The following is a 14,852-nucleotide window of genomic DNA, read 5'->3' on the forward strand; positions in this document are numbered from 1 at the left end:
TTTGTCTATGGTGTTGATATAGTGACCGAGAACGTCGAGTTTCCAATGTCGAGATCAACTCATGCCTCTTTTATATGCAATGACCTTCTCGATATATGTTGATGGTTACCTTCTTTTTCGGTGATTATTTGACTTATTTATTTTCCTTTTTCGTGATTCCTTGGCCGGCGAGTTATTAATAATTTAATAGGGCGAATCCTAATCCCTTATTCAATTTAGGGTGAATGTCTAATAAATCCCTGAGTCGGAGCGCCATTTGAATTCAATCTCTCAATTTTTCACTACAAAAAAAGTGTATTTATGGAAGGTTTTTTTGAAACCGTCTGTAAAAAATTTATTATTGACGGTTTTATTAAACAGTTCATAGAATTCCAGACGGTTTGAACTAAACCGTCTGGAATTTTTCATTTCTAGACGGTTTTTTTTCAAAACCATCTGTAAATGTTATTTCCAGACGGTTTAATTAAAACCGACTGAAATTTTATGGACGGTTTTTATCGAACCGTCTGAAATTAACTTCATTTCATTTCGCATTAAATGTGAATTTAGAGTACTTCATTCGCATTAAATGTGAAATTTGAAAAAAAGTTTCTCTCTCTCTCTCTCTCTCCCTCTGCGTTCTTTCTGCATCCATGGCTGTTTTCTCTCTCTCTCTCTCTCTCTCGCTCTCTCAGTTCAGCCACCAAGGTATCGCTGGCCGCCGTATAAAGCCATTACCACCATTTGAAGGTATGTGGTCTGACTTTCTCTCTCTATCTCTAGCTCTCTCTAGATCTGTTTTGCTCTCTCTCCCTCACAGTACTCTCTCTCTCACACAGCTCCGACGAAGGTTGAGGATCGGCCACCAACTTCAACCGAGGACCACCGACGACCAGAGGTTGCTCTAGCTCCGGTTGCATTTTTTTGGTTTTTCACCTGAGGTTGCTCTCTCTAGATCTGTTTTGCATTTTTTTGGTTTTTCTTGTCTCACCGACGATTGATCTGTACTGTATTTTTTTTTTTCTTCTGTTGCTCAATGCATATATGTTGCTCAAACACTATTTTTTTTCCTTTATTTATTAGGTTTATTTTTTCCCGATGATCATCAATTTAGATTTTTTTTCCTGGTGCAGGTGGCCGGACCTTGTTGGGGGATATTATGATGCCGGCGACAATGTGAAATACGGGCTTCCCAAAGCATACCGCAGGACAAAAAAACTGAGGCTTAAAAATTAAGGACCGAAAGATGAATCCAGAAGCTATGACCACGGGACAAATAAAAAAAATATATATTGATGATCATCCAGAATTTAAAAAAAAAAAAAAAAAAAAAAAAAAAAAAAAAAAAAAACAATTATTATTATTATTGAATCTGGACAGTTTTGGGCAAAACCGTTCAGAATTCGGATTCTGGACAAAAAATCCTGGACAGTTTAAAACCGTCCACAAAAAACCGTCTGGATTTACCAGACGGTTTTTTACTATTTATGTACAGTTTGAAACCGTCCAGAAATGATATTTTTTTGTAGTGTGAAAGTAAGTATTTGGTGCTTAACTTTTTCGCAAATTTGAAATAGGTCTTTCCATCATTTTTCCATCCATTTTTCTAACCACTGTTAGTGCCACGTCATCATTTTCACTACGTCAACATAAAATAATATTATTTTATTTAATTATTAATTTAAAAACTTAAAATATTATTTTTTTTTTTTAAAAAAAAAAAGGTCTGGTAAGTGGGGGTGGCTGCCATTGCTTGGGGCTGTGCGGCCGCCCCCAAGGACTGGGGGTAGCCGAGCAACCACTCCCCAGTGGCCGGGGGTGGCTGCGCAGTTACCCTTGGTCCATGGGACGGCCGCACGACCACCCCCGGGTGGCCTTCGGGCCAACCCTAGATCCGAATCTACAACCCTAGATCCAAATCTAGGGGTGGCCCGATGGCCACCCCATGCCCTGCAGCCACCCCCGGCCACTGGGAGGTGGCTGTTGTAACGCTCCGTTTTTACAAAAAAACGTAAGTGAAAATTTTTAGATTTCCATGTGACATTACGACTTCATCAAAGTTAAATATTGGCAGCAGAATATTTTTTTTTCTTTACAATGACATATCAGAGCTGACTAAATAACTTCAATATAAAATAATAACATTCCGTTCTAATACAATAATTACATTTAAAGATGATAACATATGTGCCACATGCTGCACTAATAATACACAACCATATATTACTTTAATACAAACTAAAGGTCTCGTCCTTATACATAAACTAACATCTGCTCCCTTCATTCCTGCAAAAACTCGCATGTGATTGTGGTTAACACCACAATCTCATACTGTGGTCGAGTGAGTCAACAGTCCTCAACCACAGTGATACACTGATTTATTTAACCATATACTATGCAATCAAATGGTGACAGTTATATCCATATACATTTAATCACATTCATTTATCTACTTTAGCTCTTTATTTACTTAAATCATATAATTTCATTCATTCTTACTAAAGCCTTGTGCTTAACTAAGGGGTTATCTATGAGCCTTGTGCTCCTTAAACTGTAAAGCTTATTGATTCTTAGGGCCTTGTGCCTCGACTGTGAGCCTTGTGCTCGCTAGTCTACCACGGGGACTTATGCTCCCATTGTGGATCTTGTGCCCACCAACTTATTATCATTATTCCTTCAACCTTTGGTTTATCCGCCGGTCTTATTAGTGTATTGATGCCTTGGTACCTAAACTTTCAGTTTACCCGTTGGTCTAGTCAATTGCTTGACGCCTTGGTACGTAAACCTTAGTTCATCCGTTGGTCTCCTCAATTCACTGACGCCTTGATACCTAAACCTCCAGTCTTTTTATTAGCTAATTCATAACTCATAATATGATCATGTAAACAACATCATATACATAATTCCAACCAGAGCATGTTAAACATATCAAATGTCAAACCATATGCATACAATTAAATAAAACAGCAATTACTAGTCATTAAAGACTAAACCACACGTATCATTCTCAGTGAGTAAGAAATACTCACAGTAGTTCTTCTAGCTTCAGGAAATGTTCACAGATATAATCACTGCAATATAATTTAATACAGACAATAGTGAATTAACATAATTCACTACAAATACATCTTAACACTATTCTTATTTCTGACTTTTAAATCTTAACTAATTTCCTATTTTTGCTTAACCATTATCAAAGCATATATAAATTAGTCTGGTTACATTTTATTACTAATCTTTTATACGGGCTTTATCACGACATTTATTGAAGCCTGAAAACATATTTTATTATTAAAACGATTCTCATAATAACTTAATATTCTTTTTATTGTTTTTTATCTCTAAATAATATCATAACAGGCATTATAAAAAACATGCATTTATCACGTGCTAAGTGACACATGACAATTTTATAGACCGAGATGGATGAACTTTTCCAACCCAATTTAAATAAAAACACTGTCTCTAGCAAAATGGATTTGGTTAGAAGTATTTTGTCCTTTAAAAAAAAAATGTAGACCCCCTATGGTTTAAAAAAGAGAAAATGTTTCAGTTATTACTTTTTTTCCTATAATTGTTTTGTATATAAATTAACGTGACAATTATATTCGATAGAAATGATTGTCATGTAACGGTCAATATTTTAATAGTTAACATTATAAGTATTCGTAGACGGTCATTAGTTTGTATTTGGAAATGACCGACCCCAAGTAGAAAAATGGCAATGACTTGTATCTTGAAATTATTACCAAAAAAAAAAAAAAAACTTGGATCTTAGAATTATGAATTTCTTTTTCTTTCTTAAGCATTGGATTAAGATTACTATCTGTTAGGGAAATTTCCCAAAAAAAAAATAAAAAACATTTTCATTGACCTCGGAAGAGCGCAAAGTTCAAAGGCTACAACAGGGTAAATCCGGACAGAGGAAGAGGAGGAACGGAGCATTAAATGAGGACTTTAATGAGGGAATCACCTCATTAAAGACTTTGATCCTGCTAATCAAAGACAACCGCCGCCATATGGGAAAGTACGAACTGTGGCCTGAGATGACCATCTGAGACCGCCGAAGAGAATTAATTGAGAAAAGATAAGCATCTCAGGATAATAAATAGCAGTACGGATAAAGAAAGAGGAGAAAAAGGAAACAGCAAAAGGTGATCAACACAGCAAAAGTACGAACTGTGGCCTGAGATGACCATCTGAGACCGCCGAAGAGAATTAATTGAGAAAAGATAAGCATCTCAGGATAATAAATAGCAGTACGGATAAAGAAAGAGGAGAAAAAGGAAACAGCAAAAGGTGATCAACACAGAAAAATACAATACAGGAAAACTCTTTAATTCTCTGATCTAGAAAAATTCTCTCATTCTCTCCTCCTCGTTGAACTCACACTAACTTGATCGTCGGAGGGGGCTCGACTGGAAACCCACCGGTCCTTTTGTCTTGCAGGACGTAGAAGAGGTTGCTTCAAGGTTTTCCACTTCCACCTATTCGGGGTCCGAAGACCAACCAGGAGTTGACACGTCTCACATCCAAATTTTTGCATCAACACTATCCATTTGAATATTCTAGAAACCCATACAAACACCTGCGAGACACTTTCAAAAAAATTTAATGTTCTTCAATGGTGCTTTCTTCCTAAGAAAAGTGCAAATGAAAATGAGAATCATAGTCAGACCCAGAAATAGAATGGCAAAGTGTAAGAGAATTAATAGATTACTCATCAACAAAAAGTATAAGGTAAATAGAAAACGCATTCGTCAAAAAGCGCTTTAGACTTGAGCTTCACACATAACAGAAGCCTTTCGATAGGACATGAATTTTCCAAAAACCAATAACGACGCTGTAAATACTTGATTGGTTGATGACCCTCGTGCCCTCATCCTACTCATATAAAATGTATTTTATAAAATTGTGAAAATTTGTTATGTAGATATCATTTATCTACTATTAGGGCTAGGGCAGTTAAGTTGGAGAATGACGTGACAATGAGGCATTGCACATCTGAGGATTGCGTGGGTTTATTTTGTTACAGCTGTGCAGCTACCCACAGTCCACGGGACAGCGGGCGCCCCAAAAGGGTGGCTGCCCCCACTTTCCTGACCTTTTTTTTTTATTATTTTTTTTTATTTTTTTTATCTTTTCTTTTTCTTTTTTTTTAAAAAATATATAGTTTTTAAATTAATAATTAAATAAAATAATATTATTTTATGCTGACGTGACAAAAGTGTTGACGTGGCACTAACGGTGGTTAAAAAAATGGATGAAAAAATGACGGAAGGACCTGTTTCAAATTCACGAAAAAGTTAAGTACTGAATACTTACTTTCAAAAAGTGAGAGATCGAATTCAAATGGTCATCCGACTCAGAGATTTATTAGACATTTACCCTAAATTGAATAAGGAATTAGGATTCGCCCTATTAAATTATCAATGACTCGCCGGCCAAAGAATCACGAAAAAGGAAAATAAATAAGTCAAATAATCACCGAAAAATTCGCGAGAAAGTTAAGCACCGAATATTTACTTTCAAAAAGTAAAGGATCGAATTCAAATGGAGCTCCAACCATAAATTTATTAGACATTTACCCTTCAATTTATTTCTGTTTGGGACATAAGCCAAGGGAGGAGCTCTTGTGTGCCTACATCTTTGTGAGCTCAGGTTTTAGGTTTGGGCCAAACTTGCCTTTTAAGCCATTGGGCATTGAGCCGAGCCCATTAATCTTTGCTACATTTTGGGTACTTGACATAAAATTTTACTAGGTCCACTTTTAACAGTTGGAACTGGACCCATTAAAATTAGAACGTGTCTCATAACATGACATGTGAAATACGTGTTCCAATTCTAATGGAATAACGGATCAAGGTCCAATTAAAATTAGACCCAAGGCATATCCAACCCCTTATAAAGGTCTGTCTATGTTAACAACTTTGTCCAATTTTTTCATTTAATTAGAAAATAAACTCTTGCCTTCCTCTAGTTATGCATGGCCGTACGAGTCAGAGAATTATTCTGTATCTGTATACTGCAAACGAAGAATTATTCCGTTTACAATTTATACTAGACAAATTTCTTTTTTATTTTTTTTAAAAAAATAAAAAGAAGAATAAAGTTTTCCTCTCAACTGAGTGAGAATAATTTCTTTCAATTTAGTCTATTAAATTGGTCAAAATACATGTAATCGTAACATATATTTTTAATTAACACATACATTTTGAACACATGTCAATTTAATAGACTGCATCAAAAAAAATTACTCTGGTATGAAAGAAATTTCATCTTTTACCGAATACCACATTTTATTCAATTCTAAATGGGCCTTCCAAAGGACAAAAAGAGAAGTCCATTACTTTGGCAATCTCGTAGGCTCGTAGCACAAACACAAGTCTCCATAGAGAAGTAATACATGCACAACAAAAATGTGCATAACAAGACAAATGGGTGAGACCCATGCATGTAGGTCCAATATGCATGGGTCTCACTTACGTGTCTTGTTGTGCACACTTGTGTAAATGATTCTTACCTATATGTCTATGTTGTGTAAAAGTTGTGCACTTTTGGTTATGCAACTAACACATCCCATATATAATATATTATATATTATAAAAAAAATATAATAATAAAAATGTTAAACACATTAGCATTGTTGTGTAGTTAAGATCTCTCTCTCTCTCTCTCTCTCTCTCTCTCTCTCTCTCTCTCTATATATATATATATATATATATATATATATATATATATATTACATAACTCCTCACTTACCTTACACTGCAAGCCACTTCCATCTCTCAAAATATTATTCGGAATTTTCAAGTTATTTTTAATACCAAAATTTTGAGTAATCAATTAACTATATAATACCAATGACAATAACAATCTGATAAATAGTCAAAACCATCCCTTATTTCGAGAGATTTTGCCTTATCGATGGTAACTGGACCGTAAAATGAGAAAAGAATAGGCAAACAAGAAAACTATTTCAAGCTTCAAGAATTTATGCCTACCCAAAACTATTTCAAGCTCAAGCGAACGGCTACAACTTCCATGATTGATGTTGTCATCTTATTTCTCAATTTTTTGTTCTCTACAAAGAGAGTGAAAAAAGCCAACAAATGCACATAACTAGTCATAGGATTTAAAACAAGAAAAAAGCCAAAGAGAATGATTGTATAAAAACATACTTGAGTAGTTTCCCACTAAAGCTTGCTGGGAATCAATCCACATTTCAAGGATGTCCATATCTGTCTCGAATCAACAATAAATGCACATAACCAGTCATAGGATTCAAATGTGCATTAATGCTCACAAAATTGAAACTCTTTAGGTGTCGGCACCATTTCAAAAGTTCTGGTCATCTACTTCGTTCAAATGGATGGTCGTCGCCCTGACAGTTGAAAAACATATCCAAATAAGGCATGATGCTCATATAAACTCAACCTTTGTCCGGTATAATCTGCCAAAACATACTTCAAATAAAGTTCAAGACTCAATTATCTAATGAATGAGAGACTATAAACAGAACTAAGCAACATGAAGAATGGAGTCTGCGCCATAAATAACCGTGGAAAGATTGGCTAGTTTACAAATGTATCTCAGCTGCAGATAGACTGAAAGAAATACTCATAATGCTTTGGAGTTGACACATTACAAAAAATTATCCAACATGCCAAAATCCGAAGAGCAGCAGAAACAGGTAAGGGCATTTAAGCACTTACCAATGAAAGAAAATCACCATGCTCTAGAGCCAAAAGTTCATTGCAAGCACTCTTTGGCAGCATTCTTCGGGATTGCACTACAGGCTACCTTGTCTCCCTTAGGCAGAACTCACTAGGACACGATATAACATAAATATGACATAAAAGGCCATATAAGAACAAGAAAACAAAAGAAATCAGCTTATTCTCTACAACTTGCAAATAAATCTAAACTTCATGTTCCAATAAGTTGAACCTGGTAGCTCAACGAACTTCATCAAAGGGAATTAAAGGCATGATAATTAACATTGTAAATGTTGTTGTGCCAGATAGAAACAGAGATACTTTTTGAAGTATATTAGAAGAGCTTATTAGGAAAATTGCTTAAGGCATTCAAAGCTCCCTAATCAAGGTCAAAGTCGAAAGCTTGAGCAGGGGATAAAAAGAGTGGTATTTTATATGAAAGTTTCTGGTCTGTGATGTACATGCTCAAGGGCATTTTTGTTTTAGTTTAAATGACAGCTTGATATGTTTTTGTATATATCTTGCATACTTAAAATCTTGCATTCCCCTATACTGCAGAGATTGTTTTGATCTCTTACAACTATTATGGATTTAATAACTATCAACGCAGATTATCGTCATCCCATACACCAGCATCAGATAAACCAGGTGCCACCGCTTTAGAATGAAGACGGTAATCCATCTGACATTGGGCATAACTACGCAAATTATCTTTCATCTTCATTTCTCAACTAATGAGAATTTATTTATTTGACAGCATTATGGAATGTACAGAATCACCATCATTTAAGGCAATCACAAATTCAGGATCACGGAACTGGGAGCATCAGTGAAAACTAAAAACAGCATGCATGCTCAAAATTGAAATACGTACATTAAAATTGCACAGCAAGTAATTTACAATCTAGACCAAGCAAAGATTAGAAAAAACTGACGTACTAACAGTCGAGTAATTCTCACCAGCAGAATGCCAAAGTGGCCCCCACAATTCTTCTGGTTATATCATAAATCTTTATATAGTTGACCATGACCAGTTTCTCCTCTATATCAAACTTCAACAGCGCTAAAATATCCGTTACGGATCATAATCGGTTTTACCTTCATTACTTGCCTATACCTCTTCACTATACCATCCTTTATTCTCTTATGCAGTTCCTCATCAAGCAAGTTAGACTCTCCCCCAGAGTTCAATGCATCACAGACTAGTTTGTACGTATGCTCTCTTGGTACTGATCCTCCATCAACCAACTCAACAAGAAAATCCCGGGCCTCCCGAAACCTTCCTGCTTCACACAGAGCATGTATAATTGGGGTATACAAACTTGAAGTGGGTATTCCATGATTCATTTCTTGCATCTTCCTCAACATCTCAACAGCCTTATCAATCTCATTGACTGCACTATAGTATCTAATAAAAGAACCATAGGTAACCTGGTTGGGCAAACAACCCCTTTTGTTCATATCTTGAAACAACTCCAAAGCCCTCTCGATCCGGTTGGTTTTGCAACAGCCATTAATCAAAGAATTATAAGTCACAACATCAGGAACAAAGCCCTTAAATAGCATTATCCGAAACAAATGGTTTGCCTCCCACATCCTCCTCCTAATCGCCTTCCTACACCCAGTTTGCAAGCTGTACTTACAATATGAACCAATGAGTATTGTGTACGTATACGTATCCGGCGGGCATCTAAAACCTGGCAATTCCATCTGCTCTAGCAAAGACCTCGCCTTCTTGAAATTCCCTACTCTACAAAGAGCATAAATTATAGTATTATACGCGTACACATCCGGCTTACAATGAAACTTATTCATCCTATAAAATGCAGCCAATGCCTCATTGACCAACCCCTCCTCCCCTAGAACTTTTATCAAACAGGTAACGGTCGCAGTGGTAACAAGCCCACCACCGTCTCTCCTAGACATCTCTTTCAAAAAATCCCAAAGAGCTCTCAATCTATTCCCTTTGGCCAACACACAGGCCATCTCTTTGCAAGTCATCTCACTGTGGCAAAACCCAAAATGGCCCTCAACCCAGTAGTAGAACTCCATTGCTTTGTCCAATCCCAACTGCACCTTCTGGGGGTCTCTGTGAGCAGCAGGGCCAAGAACAAGAACATTGCGTCGGAGCTTATTGGATTCCTCTTTGAGGTTTCGTTGTTTCAAAGGTGAGCGGTGTCGGAAGCCGCTTTGGCGGCCAACGGAGCGAGGGGATTGGAAGAAGAACCTTGGTATGGACCTTAACACTTCGGAAACCGATTCCGCGGTCCATGGTTGAGCGTTGCTTGGATTGGCGGTGGCTGAGGCAGCGAGACGGGCATCAAAGGGTCGGTTTTGGACTATAGCAGCTACTACTTGATTCACAAGGGAAGTGTGATCGCGGTATAGAGGCCTTGACGTGATCATCTTTTGGAAAACAACGATACGGCTGGTTTCAGGCTTTAAGCCCCGCCATAAATTTTGTCTTTTTTATTTTATGTATTTCCCCCTCCCCTTTTCCCTTTGTATTTGATTAAAAAGATAAAAAGAAAAATAAAAAAGAAGCCATAAATTTTGGGTTGAGCTTAAATTTTATTTTTTTTTTAAGAGGAAAATTTATCCAAAAATCATTTGCACGCATTCATTTGTGGAGTACATTCTACATATTTGAGAGAAATATGCTTTAATATTATCGTAATTAATATTACTTAATGGGAAACTCAACCACTTAGTCAAAAGAAACGGAGAACAATTATTTTACTGCTCAAATTTTATTTTATTGTATTTAACGGTGTGTATAGTGCCACATCGTATGACAATATATATACAATTAGATTTATAAAATCCAATATGGAGATGATCATTTTCTATTAGGAAACTTTAATACTCACTTTTACTAATATAACTGGATATAAGACTTGACCAACAACCAATCATATTACTCACAAGTGAATTTTCCAATAACCAAACCATATATTTGGTTATACTTGGAAAGCATCAATATTCATCCCTCATAATAAGTTTAATTTTTCAAGCATCTTCTATACAAACTATTTGTATATTAGAAATGACAAAAGTAAGAAATTGAAGATGAAATCCTTAGAGGTGTGTTATGGGCCGGTGTTTGGGACATATTATAGGTTTAGAGACAGGCAAAGCTGCATATTTAATTTTATGAATTTCTTATGATGAATGATAAATAGAATATTCAAGGAACCCTAACCTCCCAATCAAGTACAAGAGTTATATAATAATTTTTTTCATAATTTTTTATTAATAACTTTCTCCTTATATAGAGTGATACATGGTATAATAGAAGAGAAGAAAATACAGTACTGTTCATAGGGGAAGTCCTAAACCTAGTGGGATGACAGTTCTCTTATTTCCTTCTTTAGATTCTTGCTTTATGAGCAATTATCCGGATCAAACAAGGATTCTTGCTTAAATTCAACTAGATCTCTTATGACTTAATAAAGTATCTACTATTAAAGCATTCACGACAATTGATGTGACTTTTAAAATTATTATTAAATCAAAATTCAATTATAATTCATCACTAATCTAATAGTGATTTGAAAAGTCAAATAAACTTTGTAAAATATATATATATATATATATAATACAAAGATGATCACCAACATTCCTCGAGCTTAGTACTAAAAAAAAAAAAAAAAAAGCATTTATAATTCTCTTGTATACATCTCAAAAGTCAAAAAAGACTATTGAAAAGTGTTTCTCTCAAGAAAATCATACCCTTACCCTTGGCCTTGAATCTCCACTTTTTGAATTTACAAAGGAACCCTTCAAAAGCATAAATACTAAATGAGCTTTAGCGATTTTTCTATGTGAAATAAAACAAAGCCACACACTACGGGGCTTCAACAGCAACATTCAAAAGAGTCCGAACCCGGCCCAGTCGGCATCGCTCACGGGTCGGGGCGACGACTGGTACGACGACGAGAAGGACGACGACGGCGAGTCCTGGAACGGCGAGAGCGACTTACGGCTCGAAACGGACCACCGGGACAGAGTCTCCAGGTCCGATGTGTAGTCGGGTTCGGACGCGGGACCGATCTTCCGGAGCCTCCTCTTTTCGGGTTTTCTCCCCAGGAAAGACGAGAAGAAGCACCCGGGCGAGACGACCTCGGGTCCAACCAGGGTGGTGGGTCGGTCGAACCGCCAGCGCTCTGACCGGGTCCTGGGAGACGCCCGGAAAGAGCGTTTCCGGGGCTCCAATGGAGGCACGAAGTAAGACCCGGACGGCGGGGGCCGAAGCTTTTGTGGCGGCGTTGGTAATACAGTACGATGATAGTTGCAGGGTGGTTGTTGTTGTTGTTGTTTCTGGTGGTGGGGGTGTTGTTGGAGCTTTGGAACACCAGGTTTAATCTCCCACTTGAATGGTACTGCTCCTGGTTTCTTGAAAGAGTCATCTACTGCCATTTTTTTCACTACAGTCTACAGCAACACTAAGCAATCGCACATACACTCTCTGTCTTTCTCATCTATATTCACGTGTATATATAGAGGTGTGGTGACCGGTGAGGATGAGGAAAATGAAAGCTGGTCACGGCGAGATTAGTGGCAGGAACTGGGGTTGGTGGGCCAAGACTGACGTCGATGGGTCCATTCATGCCGTTGAAATGTAGCAGCTGAATGCGCAACTTTGAAATGTATTTCTAACGCCGACAAAGTGGTGGCGCCTTCCATCTTACTTTTTTTTTCTTTTTATTTTATTCTATTAATGTTTCTTATTCATTTTTTTTTTTTTTATATATATATATATATAAATATTTTCCTCTCATATTATCAATAGAAAAATGCTTTATTACTATTTTTATTGCAATTCAGGTAGCATTTCACATTTTATACAAATGAATTTCACGCTTAGTGCCACATAACAAATGTGACAACCACATTCTAGTGATTGATGGGAGTTAATGTGATTGATGGGGGTAAGTATCGATCACTTTATATGTGTAATAAGTGTCATGTAAACTATTATGTAACAATAAAATAACGGCTTGATAAGTGTCACGTAAACTGACACATCAATTTGTAAGAAATTTATGGTAAAAATTATAATATCCCTTATCAGTGGGACACCGATTAACATTTTGTTCTTTCTGTACAGTGTTTTCTTGCTTTTTTTCAACTATATGGGCCATTGCGGATTTAAACATTGGTTATGGCTATGGCGAAAAAGCTCAATAGATGGATTTATGGTATCACCTCTAAGGCGAAAGATAAGAAATAGATTTTAATAAACCCTCAAAGTTATGTTTGAGATGTAACTTTCTTCTATTATTTTTATTTTTTTTAGCAAAATATTGAAAGAAAAACTACACGGTACATATTATACCGGATCATTTCCACTATTTATCTTGACTATAGCAAAATGAGGGAAGAGAAGAGGATGGTCAAACTTCTTGTGAAGAGACTAACTCTACTAACCGTCACTATCCCTCAAAGTCTATGTGACGTGATCTTCTAAAAAAAATTGATTTTCATGTACTAAATTCTATGAAAAACCACGTCACATAAACTTTTAGGAAACTTTTAGGAAATGGAGAGAATGAGTGATGTATAACATTATTATTGTGAAAGAGATCAAACCCGCTATCTTATATTTATGAAAAAATTTGAAACCAGAAATTTTTCGTGATATTTGAATTATAAATTAATTTTGAAACAATTAGACTATTAGTATCTGAATTAATTTCGGCTCCTAAAGTAGATGACTTGTGGCCTTTCTTTCTTTCCCTTATCAAATCAAACTATAATTGAGTCCGCAATCTTAGGATCAATATTTGAATCCACGTTGTTGGCACATAATGTTGACGTGAAAGACTTGAATATGTGATTGACTAAAAACATATCATTTTGTCACTATCATGGTTGCAACAGAAATGGTAACTCTTATCATTTTTATCCACCATTCACTTGTAAATGTAATAAGTTTCAGCGTGGCGGAGAATGCTCTTTATTTTCGTGTGTATTGACTATTGAGTCTCCATGCCCTCAAGAATCAACGCCCAGTTATCAATTATGTATGCTTAAAAGAAGACATTATCGACATACATGGTGAATTGTGTTATAAATAATTAATTACCTGCTGTTCACTACATGACACTGCCCTTGAGAGGGTTTCCATTGTAGGTGTGATTACGCTTGGTCATAAAAAAAAATAAAGACATGTTACTGAGAACAAATAGGGTGGCCCCATCCAACACAGTTAGAAATTGAGTGGTGATTGAGGGGATAATTGTAGTTTCTCCAAAAAAAAAAAATAATAATAATAATAATAATAATAACGAGTCAAAATCAATAATGATTATATATATAAAAACATGGAACACGGAGTGTAGGTTAATTTGGGTGTTAATTGATGTCGAGTTTTGTCCTCCTAAAAAAATGTATTATGGATTCATGCTATTTAATTATGGGCATTTTTATCGGTTAAGAGGGGAAAAAAACTTTTCCAGGGTGAGGGGAATGTGGTGTGGAAACCTATCTCTCTATAAGGGAATTCACATTCACATTCTCAGCAAAAGGAATTTTAGGAAAAATCAAGATACCCACAGACATCTGGATTTCCTTTACTTAGACGCAACCAAACGGGATAATCTTTTAAGATTTCCAAGAATCTTAAAAGATTAACCCAATCAATTGCAACAGTAATGTAGTCTACAGAAAGACCAAATCGCGTCCTTCTCACAAGAAAACGGTGGGAGAGACATGGAAGCCAAATTCTTGTGGTTAATGGTTATTATCATTACTTAGAAGCAAGCACAATGCCCTTTATATGGATTTAAATAGGGGCAGAACAAATTACCATAAGATTGTTTCCTTTTGGGAGATTGGCTAGAACCATCCAACAAGCGAATTTCATGGATTAACTAGGGGAAATTAAATTTAAGATTGGTTCTTTTTGCGAGACTGGCTTCTTATTCAGAACTGGGTAAATTCTTACCTGATGATCATGCAAAATTTGCTCCAAACTCTAGCTCAGAAATGGGACTTCTTGAAGCCAAAAAGTCCCGGCCTCACCCTAGTAACTCAGGCCCCTGCATCATGAATTACATATTCTGAGGATGTTCCCAACAAGAGAGCTGCAAGAGTTCAAGAGAGGATGATTAGCAATTCCTCAGGGTGAATGCAAATTTCCCATCAGCATTT

General features: G+C 36.3%; 2 protein-coding genes across 6 annotated transcripts; both read right to left on the minus strand.

Annotated features, from left to right (window-relative positions):
• Positions 1–6,699: 6,699 nt before the first annotated feature.
• Positions 6,700–10,150, minus strand: LOC133867398 (pentatricopeptide repeat-containing protein At1g77405). Of its 5 annotated transcripts, none has more exons than XM_062304148.1 (3): positions 8,658–10,150; positions 7,695–7,778; positions 6,700–7,363 (listed from the first exon to the last, which is right to left on the minus strand). In XM_062304148.1, the coding sequence occupies exon 1, from the start codon at positions 10,101–10,103 to the stop codon at positions 8,745–8,747; it is 1,359 nt and encodes a 452-aa protein (XP_062160132.1). In that variant the 5' UTR covers positions 10,104–10,150; the 3' UTR covers positions 6,700–7,363; positions 7,695–7,778; positions 8,658–8,744. The 5 variants fall into 5 exon arrangements, with proteins under 5 accessions (XP_062160132.1, XP_062160131.1, XP_062160129.1 ...); XM_062304147.1 differs by having other exon boundaries at positions 7,712–7,806; XM_062304145.1 differs by having other exon boundaries at positions 7,695–7,806.
• A 1,205-nt stretch (positions 10,151–11,355) lies between these two features.
• LOC133866956 (uncharacterized) lies at positions 11,356–12,182 on the minus strand. The gene has a single exon (XM_062303620.1). The coding sequence runs from the start codon at positions 12,114–12,116 to the stop codon at positions 11,568–11,570; it is 549 nt and encodes a 182-aa protein (XP_062159604.1). The 5' UTR covers positions 12,117–12,182; the 3' UTR covers positions 11,356–11,567.
• Positions 12,183–14,852: the final 2,670 nt, after the last annotated feature.

Source organism: Alnus glutinosa, chromosome 4 (assembly GCF_958979055.1).
Source record: "Alnus glutinosa chromosome 4, dhAlnGlut1.1, whole genome shotgun sequence".
Lineage (NCBI taxonomy): Eukaryota > Viridiplantae > Streptophyta > Magnoliopsida > Fagales > Betulaceae > Alnus > Alnus glutinosa.

Bases quoted from the DNA above. Each gene is read 5' to 3' on its own strand.
- LOC133866956 (XM_062303620.1), bottom strand. From the start codon at position 12,116: ATGGCAGTAGATGACTCTTTCAAGAAACCAGGAGCAGTACCATTCAAG.
- LOC133867398 (XM_062304149.1), bottom strand. From the start codon at position 10,103: ATGATCACGTCAAGGCCTCTATACCGCGATCACACTTCCCTTGTGAAT.